At 37.0% G+C, this 19,298-nt stretch overlaps 1 protein-coding gene across 1 annotated transcript in view; it reads left to right on the forward strand.

Moving 5' to 3' along the window:
• The window catches only part of EPHA6 (EPH receptor A6), a 334,811-nt gene that overhangs the window by 220,061 nt on the left and 95,452 nt on the right, over nucleotides 1-19,298 (forward strand). The window contains exon 5 of the mRNA XM_014307568.2: nucleotides 1,801-1,925. Coding sequence (XP_014163043.1) covers nucleotides 1,801-1,925 — 125 coding nt within the window. The remainder of the gene's footprint in view (nucleotides 1-1,800; nucleotides 1,926-19,298) is intronic.

Genomic DNA, 19,298 nt, shown 5'->3' on the forward strand with positions numbered 1-19,298 from the left:
TTGGGATTTTTTTTCACATCAGAGAGGACAAAACTATTATCCCACAGAACAGTTACCCAAAGGTAAGACTGGATGGAAGTTAATTGTCTCTCTCAAATAAATGCATTATCACAGAGAAAAATACACACATCTCTGTGTAGAGTTTCTCTTTTTTCAAAGACAAACACACGGTTTTGTTTTCTTGTGTTTGTTTGCATTCTAGAATTTATTGTTTTCATTTCTTAAACCTCCTGAAATGTTTACAGGAAAGAAAACTAAGGCGTAAAATTTTGTGACTAGAAGCAGATTCTCTTTTCATTTTCCTAGAGAGATTCTTTCGTTCAAAAGATAAAACCAGAAATCATAAAAATGTGTTATTTTTAGGAGACAACTCCATGGAAACTTAGAAGAAGTTAAGTAAGATTCAGAAGAGAGATGAATGGGGGAGGTTGTGTAGTAAACTAATATATTTTAGTGGAAAGACAAATAATGAAATCTGTGAACCACTTATGGTAGCTGGATTGTTGATCTTCGTTGTGTTCAGGACTGTTGAATAATATGACTGGGTTTGCTGTAACATTTGGGAAAGCTGCACATCAGTACTATTAAAACCACCTGTCTGGAGAATATTTTTAGATGCTTTATTATTAGATTAATAAAACAAGCAAAGATTGTTTTCTAGAACACAGTCTTTGCACCATTTGAAATCATTGCATAGATAACCATGCACCTTTATTGTATTTGCGGGGTGCCCAGATGAAGGAAAGAATGATGAATCTGACTCCATGTTCTCAGAAGGCTAATTTAGTATTTTATGATCTATATTATATTAAAGAATACTAAACTAAACTATACTAAAGAATACAGAAAGGATACTTACAGAATGCTAAAAAGATAATAAAGAAAACTCGTGACTCTTTCCGGAGTCCCGACACAGCTTGGCAATGATTGGCCAATGAGTGAAAACACTCATATCAGAAAGCAATGAAACAATCACTTGTGGGTAAACAATCTCCAAACACATTCCAAAGGAGCACAACACAGGAGAAGCAAATGAGATCATAATTGTTTGCCTTTTTCTTGGAGGCTTCTCAGCTTACCCGGAGAAAAATTGTGTGCAAAGGGATTTTTCAGAAAATGTGAATGCCGCACACCTTCTTTTCCAAAAAGGCAAAAAGAAATGGTTATTAAAATTGGTTAACCCCAGAGTGAGATAATTTGGCTCCTGGATGCATCCATGCATGTTGGGCCCCTTCCAGGAGCAGCTTTTTTCCCCCAGTTTGCCCATACCCCAATCCCTTCCAGGGGCTCCTGCCGGAGCTGGCTCTTGGTGCACACAGACACCTCACAAAGGGCTTGCCAGAAAAGGGATTCATTGCGTTTGTTTTGAGCTGTGTCAGTTTATTTTGCCCCAGGGAGTAAACTGAATGTACATCCTAAACACTTGAATCATAACATTTAATGAAGATTAAGCTGCATGCAGAATTTGCTGCCTCTGCAATGTGATTCTGCTCTGGACACAATGTCCCTGGACCCAGCAGTGCTGCCCTGGTTGGGGCAGGGCCCAGCCCAGGCATTATTTCTGTATTTTTGCTCACAGCCATTTTCCAGAAGCTGCTCTGCACTTCAGCAGAGGAGTTACCAGCGTGTGCTTGAGACATTAATTCCAGGTTATATGGTTTCCCTGAGAATTGCCATCTGTCATGCTTTTCTGTCTGGAGGTCACTCCAAGTTGCATCGGGTTGGTATCCTCAGACAGGAGGTTGGAAGGATAAACCGTGTGCTTCGTCTTTAACCCTTAGTTATCCTTTTCCCTTTCAGCACCCACCTTGATAGGTATGGTAAGGAAGGACTGGGCTTCCCAAAACAGCATTGCCCTCTCCTGGCAAGAGCCGGACTTTCCCCATGGAGCAATTCTGGACTACGAGATCAAGTACTATGAGAAAGTAGGTCTCACTTACAGCATCACCCACACTCAGATCCTAAAGAGCAATGTGTTTTGTATTCTTAATAGTATTTTTTAAAAAACTTTTCACTTGACCCCACCTACAATGCTGTGTGTGTATGCCAGACGTTTTATTTTGTGCTGAGTTTTGTTGTTTTGCTTCTAACTTGTTAATGGTTGTCTTGTTTCACACTAGAATTGAGTAGAGCAGCAAGCAGATTGTACATTTATTCATCTCATAGTAACTACATTTAAAAACATGGATAAACATGATCACATGCTTCAATATATTTTGATTTATAGACTGCAAAAACTTCACATTACAGTGACACTGACACAACAGAATTAAAGTGAATCGGAACATGATTTCATTTTGAGGCAAAAGATGTATTTATTTATTTATTATTGCTAAATAAAGCAATAATATGTGCTTAAAGGATAGGTGCACCAGCATTGGTCAGAGGGTTACAAAAGGTTACAAGAGAAACTTGGATTTCTGGTGCTCTGTCAAAACTAGGCAATTTCACACAGAAGAGAGCCACAACATGCACTACAAGTAAAGGTACAAGGTGCACACACAGAATGTATTGGAAAAGCATAATTTGAAGCCTCCTTCTCCATAAGCACAAAACATATTTGGTAATTTCCAGTTGCTACAGGGCCTGGTACCAGTAAAAAATTCTGTACTGACCAGTGCCTTCAATCCTGAAGACACAGACGAAATTTTTGGTGTCTGTACCTTAAACAGTTCCCTGCTAAGTCAGTTCTTGTGTTTCCCTGCCCCCATCTGAAGTCACAGTGGAACTGATGTGTATGAAGATCACAAAGAACAGAAATACAAACCAAGTCATGGAAGAAAGTATTAGGGATATTAGGCTCTGTAAATATCTGAGAATTTCATTCCTTGACTGCACTTCTCTATTGAGATTATGCAGCTTTAATGATGCAGAAGAAAAGGTAAACTGGGAAAAAAATCCAAACAGTTTAAATAGGACAGCTAGAAGGAGAAGACAGATTGCGTAGAATATTTGGTGAGCCAAAGCAAGGAACCCTGTATTCCTACTCTAATGGAAGTCCTTCAGGTTCTGATCCATTAGCATAGCAAGCCCCATTATAACTTGAACTTCTTTTCTTTATTGATATTAAAGAGGCGAATTTAACACAACAAATTGTGAGATTTTATTCAGTCAAATAGGAACAGTTCCAACAGTTCTGTAGCCATTGGTATGGATGTTAAATTATAAATTTTAGATATGTATTTAATAAAATCCTTTCTCAATGGATTATGTGCCAAGACCAGTCAGTGCTGAGTGACAAGGCAAATAACTTTTCTTAGAGGTCTACTCAGTCCTTAGCCTTGACCATTGTGCAGCAAGACTACATGCACAGGCTTTAAGACCCTTTGCTAGACACAGTTTAAAACACTCTTATCTGTTTTTACAAAAAAAAGAGAACAATTTTCTGTGCCCACATTTTAAAATATATAAGGAGCATCTTCTATATATAAACTCTTTCCTCTGAGGTCAGGAGAGATAAAATGCCCTGCTGGCACTTCCAGTGCTGTGGCACAGATGTAATTTGCAAGACCTCTCTTGGAGACCAGGTTCTAGATCAGAGAGATGCATAATCCAGTACTGCAAATCAGTCTGCTTATTTACAGCATTAAATTGGAAAATGTTATTTCACACCATTTTAATATTTAAGTCTTGCTTTAATCATATTTAAATCAAGAAGCATACATTACAAAACTGGCTAAGTATAATGGCCAAATGCAAATGAAATTTTATATTGAGAAAGAAAAATGGATGGTTCCTACCTCAAAGCCAGAAAATATTAATATGCACAATTAATTTTATGTTTCAATTAGTTTTTTCTTCTTCACTGTGGAGCTCTGTATATTAAAAAGCATAGTTTGTGTTATGACAAGGCTAAATGTAGCCAGTGACACTGTAATCTCTCAGCCTTCCCAGGAACTCTGACACAGGGGAATATCAGCATTCCTGTTCTCAGCAGAAGTGACAAAATAGGGATGTTGTTGCATGCTCACAGAAAATATGATAAGAGTGAAATAATTTTCTACTGGATGTGGTATGAATTTATCACAGAGATATCCCTCTAACAGAGAGTAAAAAATGCAGGTAAAGTTGAAGAATGTGTTAAATTTGAAAAGGTCAGAAATTTTATTAATGTCCCAGGGAGTCAAGAAAAAGGCAGAAAACAGTAGTCTCAGCTACTAATAAACACACTAGGTAGGAAAATGGAACAACTTTTGCAGTCTATCTTTATCCCTTTCTAGCTGTCATTTGCATTTAATAAAGAAAGGTTTTGTTCTGATAATATAAGAAATGGAATGTCTTCATCAAATACAACCACTCAGTCCCTCAAATTCAGCTGATTATATCAGTTTCTTAACTTCTTGAAGCTCTGAGGAATTATGCAAGACTCTAAAATTTTACAATTATTACTGCTATTTCTTTTAAGGTTCCTTGTTGACATTTGAAAAATTGTCAGTACATCATTGGTGAGCGCATTAGGGGAGCAGCCTGCTTTTAATTATCACCAGTAGCTCACAAATTCTGTGGCTCACAAATGGAAATTGTATCTTGTCATGGGCTCCCAAAGTTTTCTGGAAGATATATAAACTTCAGAAATCAAATAGTTGCCCAATAAACTGTAAGGACTCCAGAAAATAGGGCAGTTTCCAACAATTTCATAAGGAAGACAAATTAATGATTATGAGCATGGGACATAAAGATGCATCTTTCCATTCATTTCCAGAAGAAGCACAAGGACGCTACACTGTGCCAATTATGCAAGAAACTTGCATTTATACTCTTGTAAAATACAAATTACTCACAGAGAACTATCAAAAGATCAAGTCCTCTCTGTGAAAAATATTCTTCTGATAAAGACTACCAAGTTGTAAAGTAATAAAGTAGAGAAGGAGAGTTACCCAGAGGTCTCAATAAGTTACAAATAGGGAATCATACATTAATTTCAAAGTACAATAAAGCAGTTCAATAATTTTTCTGCTTTAAAGTACCTTTTCCTGTATGACCTTCATTTCTCCAGGGAATTGCTGTAAAACATTCAGAACTTCAGGAAATATTGTCTCTAAAAATGAAAATCTTGGGCCAATAACAAAATTTCATTGTGAGCCAGTTGTACAGATTTGTGGTTTCTTATTTAGGAGTGCACTGGTACGTTTTTATGTGGTTGTCTGACAAGAGGCCACTTTGTTCTGCAGCCTTTCAGCCAAAAATGCAGTGAACAAAATCTGACCTAGGACATAATTAGAGAGCTGATTTGGCCTGGGAGGACAGAAGTGTCTCAACATTCAGTCCAAGATTCTCTGAGTTCTGTCACAGCAAAGAGAAAGGGTTTTCAACTGTTTGAATAGTTGTGTGATATAACCAGGGAGAGAACATCATGATCCTGAAATAATTGCCTTGTTGAGGCTTGGTAGTTGAAATACCTGATTTCAGGTAGATTATGAATCATTCTGAAATCTATGCCTTGCATAATAAGTGAGTCTTTACAACAACACACAGAAGATCAGTTAAATGTTTGCCCTTGGAGATTTAAGACATGCTCATAAAAGCATTTCTTCATAGACCTTTTTTGGGGTCTTGAGATGCTAAACATTGTGCATTATCTCTGTTGATACAGGGTGTCTGCCCTACTCTGTACTCTGTCCATTATATCCTATGATCCCTTGATATCATCCACAAACATTATTTCTAAAAGAAAAAATCTCTCATGTGCCATAGTGTCTTTCCCTTTAAAAATCAAACTCATTAATATAATCTCATTACCATTGCTAATTGCAATTAATTTTTCTTTTATACTTTAAACTATTACTCAGACACTGACCAAAGCTTGCACTATTTGCAAGATTCCAGGGCATCATAATCTCTTTACCTCTCATTGAAAGTGTTTCATGTTTGAGGCAGATGAAGGAGTGGGGCCTTGTTAGAGCCTTGTAATGACAATTCCTCCTTCTGTAGGAATTCCCTCGTGGGAAAGGGAACACAGCACACAGTGGATATAAACCTCACCAGCTGCACTCCAGGTTGTGCAGCTGAACTGGAAAACACTTATTCCTCCCCTTTCCATCCAAACCCAGAAAGTTAATCATCAAAAATTAATGTTCCCTAAGACCTGTATTAGGCATACCAAGCTGTGCACGTATCAGCAACTGTATTAAGTTGTTATTTGTTCTCCCACGTGGCCCAAGCACAGCAGCTGGATTACATTTCCTGTTACACACAAGATAACATATAATTAGCTAAGGAAGCCTGTCTGTAGAGAAGAGATTTTAATGGAATGTACCCAAGCAGTAACCCGAGGCATTGCAGTGAAATCTCTAAATAGAGAAAGCAGAGAATATCTTTAGAATCAGGATTTGGAGGAGAGGGCTGATATTTCTTTGCTTTCTTGTCTTTTGATGAAATTTAAAGCCAAATCCCTTTGCCAAAATACTTCATTTTGTTGGGAGATTCAATTTGCAGTTCACAGGCAGTTTTCACATTAAAAAAATTAACCCACCTCCATAGAACAGTGAGTGGACAGGATATGTAGGACATCAGATATGCAGGACTTCTCCTTCATCCCAGTATTATTTAGAATTGAATTAATAAATAGAAGTGAGAAAATAACTGAGCAGCAGAGGCAAGGGGGAAATTAGTTTTCCAATGAGATTTGAAAAAGAGATGAAGAACTGATGAGGCAGAGAGATGATAGAGGAAAATACCAGATTTAAAGAATTACAAAGCAGCATGACCTTGTTAATTTTTCTATCAGTCTACAGCTGTCTTCACTTAACTTATACAAGAAATGATGTGCAGTCTTAAAATCTAATATTAAACCAAAGACTGCTATTTCTTTGAGTAACCATTAATATGAATTAAAATGAGACATCTTGAATTTGAGTGACAGACCTTTAGGTAAATTACATGATAGGAATAATGAGAAAATTTAAGACTCTCAGTGCATAATGTTTTGAATGACAGAATTATTTTTATAAGAATTAATATGGAAAATTATAAACACCATGAGACTCATCCTGGTTTAGAGGACACCAGATGTTCCTCTGTGTCTTGTCCAGCCAAGGAGATATTGCATTATGATTTCACATTAATTAACCTGACCCTGCTTGACTATGGGCTGGGATCAGCCTCAGTGAACAGGAGCCAAACATGTTCTTAGTAGATAAAATAAGGACATTTCTCATAAGAAGCCATCTCATGTGGATCATATTCAGTCCTCAGAATTTCTGGGTGGAATTTTGAAATGTGCAGTAAAATCAGCCATTTCTTTTATAAATTTCTCTACCTTTCTGTGAGGTCTGCATGTGTGAAGTTCATTGACCCTCAACCTCCCTACTACTTAAACAGCCAAACCTCTCCATCCAGACATGGCTGTTACAACTCCCCTGTTTCCTTTAAGCACCAGCTCTTACTTTTTTGGTTCAGATTTTTCTTTTATGGTAGAGTTTTATATCCTGAAGAACCATATATGCAGCAGCTGCCAGGGGCATGAAGCTGAAGGGAGCCTGGGGGCTGTGTGACATTATCCATGGCCAGAGGGGTTTGTTTGGTACTGGTGTGGCTGGGTTCTTGGCGTGTGCTGGCTCTTTCTTCTGGGCATGTTCCTTTATTGTTGCTATCTCTGTTGCAAAGTTTTAAAGTCAACATCAGTGATGGGATTGGGGAACAGGTACAGAGTGACAACAGTAGGGATAAGAGGCTGAGCACTTCAGGTATCTGGCCATGTATTGAGTATACGCAGTATAAAAAGCTGTTTGCTTCAAAGGATCAACTGGGGAATTTTTAGCTTCATGCTAATAATTTTTTTTAATGGACAGTTTTCTTCTGTAATATTTTTCAAATTGTTCAAATTATTTAAGGCATAAATAGCAATCTGCTGCCTGCGAGTAAAATGTTTGTGATATGACTGGAATCAAGAAACGTAGGACTCATGCAATAATACATTTTCATTACATTTTCAACAATTCTCATCAAAACAAAAGTGCTGTATATTTAGGATGTACAAGAGCTTTTGGACAGGTTTAGGCAGCTCTTAGTGTTTGTTCATAGCATGTCACAGGGAGGCACCAGGGCTCTGAGCAGCACCTCAGGCATTCTCAGCCCTTTGTAGCTCCTGGGAAACGAACCATGTCTGCTGAATGTTTTTAAAAAATAATCACTACAAATGTGCTTTGGGATATAATCATTAAAATGAAATCTCCTAGCTTATTTTAGCATAGTAAATGGTGTTAAACAAGCTTCTCAGTTTTTCTGTTCTGCTGTTATTAACCCAGTTTCCCAAGGGAAAAAATGAAAAAGCCTCAGATTCTAAAAAGAGGGGAAAAAATAGGTTTCAGAACTGTTGAAAATGAGAGTGACTAATTACCAGACTCTCTGACCAGATATAATTTTTGCCTTGCAGGAAAGAACCTAAGGACCTCGCAGCAGCCATTATTAATGACACCAATGTAATTACTATATAGGAGAAAAAGAAATCTGGCATCTAAATATCAATTACCTGCAGCAAAGGGTTTATCAAAGTTCTAAGCTAGACCTCTATTAGATGCCTGGTTTGGCTTGTCTGCTAATCATTGTTGTCAATTATTTAGAAACAGCTTCTGAACTTTTGTATTTCATAATAAAGTAGCCTATAGAGGTATTGCTGCTGTTCCTGCTAAACCAGAAACTCTCAGTGAGAAGTATAATGCTGTTTAAGCAAGCCTGGTGGATTTGAAATTAAAAAAAAAACCCATACTTAAATCTCTGCTGATCTTGTGTTCTTGCCTGCAGCCAATACCATTTTCTCCAAGGAAAATTTCATGTACAGTGCTTATTCCAGTAACTGCTAGAAGAGCTGCACAAATGCAGAAAAAGTGTATTAATGGTTTTGTATAAGTGGCTTTCAAATGCTTTCAAGGGCATAGGAATAAGCATAGGAGGTATGCAAACTATTACAAGACAACAAACACAACTAGTTCCATACCTCAAATAAAGCTAAGAAAGCTAAATCCATTGATGACAAAGATTGGTTGCAAATAAAAGGAATTATTAAATGTTTTTTTTCTATCCTCTAAAGCCTTTGAACCTCAGGAAAAATAGTTTTCAGAATTGTGCACTGACACAGTAGTAGTAATAATAACAATAATAATAATAGTAGTAGTAGTAGTAATGTTAACGTCAGGAATCAGTGTTAATCTTAAGTATGTGTTTAGGTGGGGTCAAAAATCAGAAGCAGCTGTTTTAGAGAGCAGAAAGTTTCAGCTAAGGCAATATTTAGATTATTTTGATGAACATACTGTAAAAAAGAAATGCTGTCTCATCAGAGATGATGTATCAGTTGCACAAAAGGAAGTGGTAAGGAGTTGAACATGTTTAATCTGAATTAGCAAAGTAGAGAATGTACTCCCAAAGCATTTTATTTTTGTTGTTTCTGTTATTATCAACTGCCTGCAGTGTGTTCACCTTTGAGTTTAGGTGCAGTAAATTTTAGTTGCATATGATAATAGAGTTGGAGTTCCTGCAGATACTTTAACACCCATTCAGGAGTCAAACTTTGGGTTTGAAAGTTTCACAGATTTTTAAAAAAAAAAAGGCAAGTTTTGTGAACAATGACCTAAATATAATAAGCATACCTGCCAAATGATGGTCATCTAAATGAAAGTGATTTCCTTATTTATAAATTAAATACAATATCTACCTCACCAGATCTCTAAAACCAGTCAGAATGTTTCATTTAGACTCTCTTAAAATACAAAGTAGCTTTAAAATTCCAAAAAATCATCTGTGAGCCCAAACTCTTAAAAACTGAAGCTAGCACAGTGATTTTTGTACTACACAGATGACTCACTGTTCATAAATTGTTGATTTGCAGCCATAAAGGCGGATTCACAGATTAAATCAAGATACATACCTTGAGACATGAGTTTATATCTTTGTCTAAATGAAAAAGTGTTCAGATATTGTTTCATTTACAGTTTCTTCCTGCAATATTCAATGCATTCAAGAGATACCTGGAGAGGTGCCAAGGTGTGAATCATTTTGGAGAGTAAAACAAAAAAAGTTCATTTTTTTTCTCTCTCTTTTTTCTAAGAGTGCATTTCAGTTGTACTTTAAGCACAGAAAAGGACAGGATATTAGTTTTCCTCTTTGAATGGTCTCCTTTTCACATTAAATGAAGCCACTGACTGTGTAATATTAGCAGCCTCTCTTTTATTAAGTAGCAGTGTCCCCAGAGCAGTCATTCTGGGAGAAGGGAGAAATATCCAAAGGCAAAGAGGAAGCTCCTTTAGGCAGAGCCTCTCCATTTTAATGCACTAAACCACTACTTTCCTGTTTAATATCAGTATAATCACTTTACTATGTACTAAAACAAAGCTGTGGGTTTGGTGTGGGGATGTAGTTGTTGGAATCAAAATAGACATTAGAGGAGCTTTTAATTTAAATTAATAATTCCATCAGCCACCTTGAATTCATAAAAGTTGGACCTCATTCAGTAACTCCCATGTAGTTTTGTTAGGTTTGTCCCCGAATAAACCCACAAATATTTATTTGATTGATTGAAACAAGCAAAATCTTGGAATTCTCTCCTTTTCTTTTGAGTTTTTTAATGTGTTTGCATTAATAGTTTCAAAGTGCCCTTTCTTGATGTGCTTGTTGGGATGGCTGAGTTAACAACCTGTTATTATGTACTCCTTACCGAGCTGTTAATAGCTTTAGAGTCTTTTGCAGGAATTCACCTGCTGCTCATAAACACATTTATGTTGCTCTAGGAACTTCACCAGGTTGATGCATCTTGTATTTGCAATGACCTTGTAAAAACTACCTGGTTTTCATGCATATACCTGTATTCATATTATATTAACAAAATTCTTAAGTGGCTGGAGCAGCTCTTTTTAAAAAGGTATTGACATCCATCTGTGAATTTCGTTAACATTTTTTCAGATTTTTTCTTGTTGTTTTTACCACCACCAGATATTTCTGCTCAAGTTAGCTACATCAGAAATGGGCACTTCCCAAAAAAATTGAGCAAAAACTTGCTGTGTCAGTTTTGAAAGTGCAAAATCAGCTTTTTGGTTTACTTGCTGGTTTGTTTACTTTGCCCTTGAAATTCATGTTCAATTAATTGGAAAATAAGATTGCTGTTTTTGCTTTACACCCCATTAACTCACCGAGGTGTTTGAAGAGAACATAAACTTAAGGAATATGCTGTATTTATTGTTGATGTATTGCTAAGTTCTGCACTACAGCCATGACACCAGAGGTGAATTCAGCCCTTCTGAGTTAGCATTACAAGATAGATGTTTGCTGTTTGCCTGCATTGAGACACAAAAAGATTTTTGCATGTGCTCACAAATACACCAAGAATGTGATATTTCAGTGACTTTGATAGCTATTATATGTTTATATCTGGAGAGACTTGCATAATGAAAAGCAATACACAATCTCTATATAGAGATCAGCAGGTTCCCTCTTGCCTCTGATTTATTATTTGCATTGCACTGATTAAAGTCAAACATTAGTTAGTGTCAGATTTTGTGTTTTAGGGTGAAAATTCTTCTTCCAAAATTGATTTTTCTTGGATGGTTGGAATCTATCTTAATATTGTCAACATTATTCTATGCTTATAAATCCCAATTTTCTTTGAAAAGGGAAGTATTTGTCCCAAAGACACGCATTCACAGTTAGCATATGAAAGACTTGTTACCATTTAACATTCATATGGTCTGAAATGAATCTTAATGACTTCAGTCATTTTTTTTCCAGAATAGAAAATGTGAATAGCAATCTGAATCAATTCAGTCTATAACAGTAGATATTTTGCTTACTTAAATAAATGTGATAGCTTTATTAATACCACTGAATTTGTTTTCAAGCTGTTGTATATCGATAAGGATCTTTTCTGGATTTGCCAGGCAGGAAACATTCAGTAGCAAATGAAAAGAGAAAATTCTGCATTAGTCTGCTCTTCTAATATTAAAAGTTATTTATGTAGAAGATTCAAGCTAAGCTGAAACCAATCCTAAAATAAGCCCAGGGAGTCTGCATGTCCTAACATCCTAAAAGGCTGCAACACATCTTAGAAAGGAGTTATAAAGGCATGATTCCACAAGAGGTTTTTAGTACAGAATATGGTTTTAGTACAGAATGTGGTTTTTACGAGGGTGTTTGTAGAGCTGCAAGCATCCCACAGGAGCTGAAATTTCCCAGCAAGGTGTTACAAACCTGAAAAAATATTCAGCACTGAAAGGAAGCCCTAATCCAAATCCTGGCCCTATCTGCCTGTGAATATTGTAGGGATTCTGAAATGAAGTGAATTAAGGCAATTTGTCAGCAGCACTATTAGAGCTGAGTTCTGTGTAGCTGACTCAGTGCTGTACTATATTTTTGGATTGGTAGAATAATTTGATTTTCACAGCTTTGAACATATGTTGTGGGCTGTTGGGATTTTTGTGGGGGGAAGGGAGAAGGGTTGTTGGGGTTTTTTTGGGGGTTTTTTTTGTGTGTTTTTGTTTTTTGTTAGGGGACTTTTTTGTGTTTATTTTATAGTGGTTTTTGCTGGGGGGTTGTTAAAGTAGAGTGCTGGCTGCTCTGTACTGTAGCAAGTCACCTCACTGTAGAACTCTTCTGAAGAATTGGATGATTGCTCTTGTATTGAAATTCCACTTCCCTTGTAAGATGCTTCTCTGCATTTCAGTTGCCTTCACACTTCAGTAGGAAATAGCATCACCACAATTTTGAGTTCTGCCACAGCAGTTCTGTGTGCACAGCTGTGATGTTACCTGTGCTGGTAATGCTGGGTGTGAGAACATCGCCTGCCCCATGGCTCAGCAACTTGGAGACCTTCAGGTGTTTGGACTGTGACTTTTTTCACATCACACGAGTTGTCCCTTTTTATTCTCTTTCTTCCAGGGTATTGCATTTTCAATTTAAATATTTCATTATCCAGTGACCTACTTCCCATCTGTAACTAGAAGTACTGTTTCTATGATATACACAGATATTTTTAAATTGGCTGAGCATATTACTGACATTGATTATTATTCACTATTTCTTGTAGACAAGAAATTAAAGTATATTCAATAAATTTTCAGAAAGTGGATTTAAAAAAAATCTCCACAGTTTTTTTAAGCACAGTTTGTAATTAAACTTGTTGCCTAGGGATGTTTTGGAGGCCACAAGCAAATTTGGTTGAAGGAATAATAAAGGAAATTCCTGGAAGAAAAGTCCATGAGCTGTAAAACACAATGAAGTAAATTTAGTTAATTCAGAAAGCCACTGATCTGCAGATTGCTGGGCTCTGGGGGAGCATTAGGGGTAAGAATGGGGAGAAGGAACCTGCAGTGGCGCCAGGACCTCATTCAGAATTGTGAACCATGAACCTCATACACCAAAGGAATGACTTGGGAATCAGCCTGCTCTATATCCATAGTTCTCTGGGCTTGTTTCACAGCAAAGAAATTTTCCCATCTGCAAATTTTCAGGATTGCTTCTGTTTCCTGTTGCACTGTATTTGTCAGCAGGTTTATTACATCACTATGAAGTAAACCTTACCATTAGGTATTCCAGGAGAAACTGTGCTTTACTGTCCTAAGGTGAATTTTGGGTACTACTTGAAGTTTTTACCTTAGAAATTTAGTTCATGCTTGCAGTAGCTTCCTGCTGCTTTCCAACTGGAAAAGAAACTTAAAATGAGTGAAAAGATAAGAAAAATCTTCAAGGCAGCTGAAGAAGCTGGTGCTTTTATATGCAGAAGTTAGAGAGACTTCTGGAGGTGCTGGTGCAGAGGTTTTCACTGGTAAATATTTTTAATTCAAAACAACCATTATCAGAGTAACTTATTACTGCCAGAAAGATTTAATATCTTTGCTCATCTGACAACCCAGGCATGTTCTCCAGCGGCCTTTGTAATATGCTGGATTGCACCCTGTTCCATCCCTTACTTAAGGCTTGTTTTTATTTCATTTTGATCTCCTTGTTGGGACAATCAGCTCTCTCCTGCCTGCTGCCTTCACACCTGGCAGTCCCATTTGGCCCAGCATGTGAACCACACAGTTTTTGCTCTGCCCAGCCCTCACCTCCCTGTGCTGGTGAGAATTTTAACATTGTTTTAGAGCCTCCCTGTCCTCATCTCTCTCCTCATTTAATTTTCTGCTTTTCATGGTTCACCTCACATCAACTCATTTCTGCCTTTCCAAGTATATAATCCAATTAAAATGCATTTTGTCTGGGGTTTGACCTTTCTGTATTTTCTTTATGGTTGGTTATCTGTTCTTCCCCTTTTCATGTTGACAACTTCACTTTTATGTATGGAAGAAGTGATGAGCTGACTGACAGGCAATCAAAATATAAAATATTGAATGGCCAAACAGGTAAAGGACACTTGAGTGTTTCAGCTCCCCAGACTGTTACATCTCAGATTAATCAGGAGGGAGGCCAAGGAGGGAAGGGACAGGGTTACAGCCTGAAGGGGCTGATGCCTTTGAGTGCTGCAGATTTCTTCTCTGAAGCAGACACTAGAGCCATTGGCAATTTTCTATCTGGCCCTGATTTTTTGCTGCCACAGTTTTCTGCTTTGTTTAGATTGGTCCTCAGATCTTTGCAATCACTTTTCTAAATTTATTTCAAGTTTGTTGTTCAGCTGAAAACCAGAGGTACAGGGGTTTTTAGGAAGAGTGTTTTTTAAAGAATCTTAATAGTTTCTTTTACTTCTAGTTCTCTTATTGTAATTTTTTTCCTACCACTCAATGTTGCATTACAAATTTACCTAATCCTGTTGATCAGATTGTAATCAGTAATTAATGTTAGAAGCACATTTTTGAATATTTTAGTATCTTCTAAAATCTTCTGCCAGCATTTCTGTTAATTGATGTTCTGTAGGTCAAAATAGTTTTCTAGGAGAAAATCTCACACGAATTAGTAAATATGAAGAAACTTTCAAAGGCAGACACCAAGTTCCGTAGGTGTAGTTAATTTTATTGCTTTCAGTGTAATTAGTCCTTATATACAACAATCTGTGTAAGGTGACAAAGGTGCTATGACTAGAGGCAACAGGCATTCAGAAATTGTATTATGAAAATATTTTATTGTAAAGAAAGAAAATACTTTTTGAGAATCATTGGGGGAAAATTAGTTGTGAGAGGAGTATAGGCTCTATAAATCAGAAGCAGTTTCCATAAATTAGAAGCTGTGGCGATTCTGTTTTTATTCATCACAGAGAGTAAGTACAAACTCCACAGTTTGATGTTATTTGTCTTTAATAGATTCTATTTGAACTGATTAATCAATCAATGACTATACCTAATAATTAACTACTGTATTATCCTAATGGGTAGCACAGCATTAAAGTTCAGGTAACTATGGAGTGCCAGCATAAAGTAAGGAAGAATTTGGAGATTGCATCGCACCCTGGACTAGAGCTATGATCAGTAAGCATTGCTGTCTTCCAGAATTGTGGTCATTCCTTTAAAATAATGATGCTTCCTCTGTAGGTCACATTATGTGTGTTCCTCAGACTGATGTATCTAGGAAAGAGGAAAGATGTGACCAAATGGTCTCATAAAAAATTCCTTTTTATTATTGGTGCTTTTATTTAAACATTTATAGCACCTGAATCATGAAACTCCAAATCTTCTTTACTTTAATGTGGTACTTACTCAGCTTTGACATTGTGCTTCAGTGTACAGCATGAAGACCTGGTCCCTGTGGTATATAGATTTAATCTCTATTAGTTCTTCTTTCAGTTAAATAACCGTGCTCTGAAAAGGCCAGGCAGGATTATGTGGCTTAATACAGAATTTTCATGTTGCAGGACAATAGATACAGACTAGAAAATGTGTTTGCAAACAGCTGATAGTAAATTCAGTTACTCTCCCTGGATTCTTTCTGCACACACACACTTGAAAGTTGTGGGTACAATAAGTCTCTTTTAGCTGGCAGAAGGTGGAAATCCCTTTCCCTAGGGTCTGTTTAAGAAGAATTTTGTTACTCGTGACACTCAATGAGCTGAATACCTCCATTGTCATTCATAAAATAAGCTAGAATAAGAGTATATAGCTCCCATTATATATTCTAAATCATAGCAAATTACATTTGGTTATCTTTTTAAATTGATAAAGACTGATACTATTTTTATTAGAGCCATGTCTCTTTCAGCCACTCAAATATTAATGGTGACAAATATTGTATGCCTGAAAGTGCCAGGATTTTATCAGTGCTTTACTGGTAAAGTTAATCTTTTAAAGGTTATTGCAGCACTACAAGCAAAATTCAGCATTTCAGCTTTAATTTCAATTGATTTTTTTTTTGCACTAAAGATTTTGAGATAAATAATCTTTTTCTCACCTATAACATCAGTATGTGCACACTTTGATTGCCATAGGAGTCTAAAGTGATTAAAGGTCATCACATTTTGATTAGCATCTATCAATATTTTTCTTATATGTGTCCACAAAGTTTTCATTTCTGTGCTCTTTTCCTCTGTACTAAGGTGGGGATAAAATTAGAGAGCAATTTTTTCACACAGGTGTGGCATGTGATAGTTTATCTATTCAATATAGTCATCTATTTATTTAAAATTGTTAATGTTTTTGGCAGAACTCCCTTTCTTTTAAGAGAAAAAATGGTGCTAATCATCGCAATAATAGAACATCCGGATATTGACTGCTACTCTGCTGCACTGCAGAAGCAGAAAGCATTTCATTAATATTTATTCTCTGATGGTGCTACTCCGTTAAATGAGGTTGTCTAGTCTTAGACCATTAGCACCATTGTGCCTTCCACTCAGCCAGTCTGTCTCTTTAGATGTGAAAAGATGCCTTATCTGTAAAGCCAAGTATAAAGTTAGGATAGATACAGATCCAGATAGGCAGAGGTGGCTGCAGGAAAGAATTTGATTCTGAAAGGTTTTCCTGTTCATGCACAGAGTAAACTGTCATGTATTTGGGAACGCTGTCCCTCATAATCAGAACAGACTCCATTTACAAGTAGAATCACACAAACAATAAGAAAAATACAATTTCCTTAGAAACAGAGATAGCATTTTCAAAGTTCATAATATAATTCTGTTTAACTTGGATAGGTAGTCATAGAGTTAGTATTATATTGTGTAATAACATTGGCATAGCTTTCATTTGTGTTATATTTATGTTTTAATTACAGATTTTCACCAAGATAAATTTGCAGTAGGCTATGGAAGAGGTCTTATGAATTTCCTCATATCAGATTGTGTCTCATAGTTATATGAGTATATTATATTAGATAGACTCCTTGTACTCATGTTTAACCCCTCAGCCCCTGTGTTCTCAGAGCTGCTTCTTGTGAGTCCTTTGCCACCTTAAGATCACAAATGCTGCTCTGATACTGATGTAAAGCATCAGAGCATTTCTTGTGTCCCTTCTTGCGAATGCTGGACTGTACATAGCAGCCATCTATATATTATCTTACTTCTTATGTGTCATAGGAGGAGGTACAGCCATATCAGTTAAACTTATGTTTTATTTTGCAGATTTTGCAGTCTGCAGTTATCAAGTACAGAATAAATGTAGTCCTTCGCCTTTTCCATTGATTCTGGCCCTGTCAGTGTCTAGGTCAGAAATCTATCCCTAGAGATAGATCCTTCTAGCACACAAAATCATGCTTCCTTTAGATGGAAAATAGGGTGCATGATAAGTGAGCCTATATATATCTGTATTTTGCCACAACATGAAAGCAGGATCTGGGAAAAGCATGCACTAACATTCAAGAAGTACAGTTAGGTCCTTCAGTTTAAAATTGACTTCTTGAACACAGAATCCCTGCAGAAGTGAGGGCACATGGTCTATAGCAAGAATAATACAAAGCATCCCATACTTCTGTGCAGACTAGAATTGTTTGGGTTTTTTTGTTCTGAGTCCATCTTCAGCCTTCCTGGGAAAGATCATGGCAGAAGGAGTGGCCAGCCTTGAGAGCCACCTCCATGCATTTCTGTGGAAAGCTCTGGCTTTCCAGGTAGGCTGCAGATCAGTTATCAAGAGAATGGAATAATGGCAAAGCATCCACTCTTTGGAGAATTCTCTGTATGAATCCAGTCCTAAAAGGCTGAATTCTTTGTGCAAAACATTCCAGCCCTGGGAAGTTTCCTGCTATGAATCATTTTGTCTTGAGTTTGAGGAAATTTTTCCTCAAGCTCCTGAAGCTTGTTCTCAAACCAAGGTGACAGGTTCCCTTTCCACTATTTCACACGCAGTAACAAATCTTGCCCCCTTCCCCATATGACAGCACTATTACTTTTAAGGTTGTGCACTCCCAGACATCATTTTTCAGTCTCTGGGATGGATGGCATGAGAGGCTGCAGAAAGAAAGGACAGGGGAGGGCATGGAGAAGGGATCCTTCAGGGCTTCCTGCAAACCCAGGCAGGTGGTGAGGAACCAACAAGCCAGACAATACCTGGAGGTGGCCAGAATACCTTCCAGAAGGGACAGGCAGTGATGGATGCCCCTCAGGAGGCTGAGGAACCCATTTTGTTGATTAAATGTCACCATCACAGCCCTTGTCACGCTCATTGTCTTTGACCAACTAGAAATAATGAATTATATTTGCTGCCTGCCTGTCCACACCCCAGGCTATGCAGGCAGTGTATCCCAAATGTGTGTTTTACACAAGCAGTACTTAGCCTGTAATAACATATATTTGATTGTTTCTTTTCCAAAAGTCATTTTGGAAACAAACTGGAAAAGAAACAATTTGGAAAAGAAACAGTCTTTCTCAGATTCTTTTCCAAAAGTCATTCCAAATTTTTGCTGCTGCTGGCTTTTTTCTGCAGGCTTCAGGGAGTAAATATTGTCATTAGATCTTGGGGAATCTCCACTGATTTACTTTTTTTTTTAATTTCAGTTTCCATCCTCCTCTTAAAGAGCTTATTTCCCATCAGTTTTTTCTGCAATCTCTCCAGCAGGTCAGAAGAAGCAGTACATTGTTAAATGCTAGGACTTGATTTCAAGCAGTAAGGTAGTCTAGGGAAAAGAAACAGCTTGCATCTACTACAGTGTACAGTGAAATCCCTTAGGTGCTGGTCTCTTCCTTGGCTTACAGAGTCTAAATAAAAAATTCCAGAGCATTCCAAAGTATAAAGTCACTGCCCATCTATGAGCCATGACAGAATCATGCTAATACCTGTATAAAACAAACCTTTGCTGTTTACATAATCTGCAGTGAAGATTTCCAAGATCCTTCCTTCACTGGAAGTTGTGTAAACTTAATCAGAAAAAAAAGCACCTATCACTCAAACAAGTAGGCTTTCTGTCAGAAAAAAATAGGTGTTTTCTGAAATGCATTAAAGCATGTCTAACATCCACTATACCTGATCAAA

The sequence above is a fragment of the Geospiza fortis genome, unplaced genomic scaffold, assembly GCF_000277835.1.
Source record: "Geospiza fortis unplaced genomic scaffold, GeoFor_1.0 scaffold72, whole genome shotgun sequence".
Lineage (NCBI taxonomy): Eukaryota > Metazoa > Chordata > Aves > Passeriformes > Thraupidae > Geospiza > Geospiza fortis.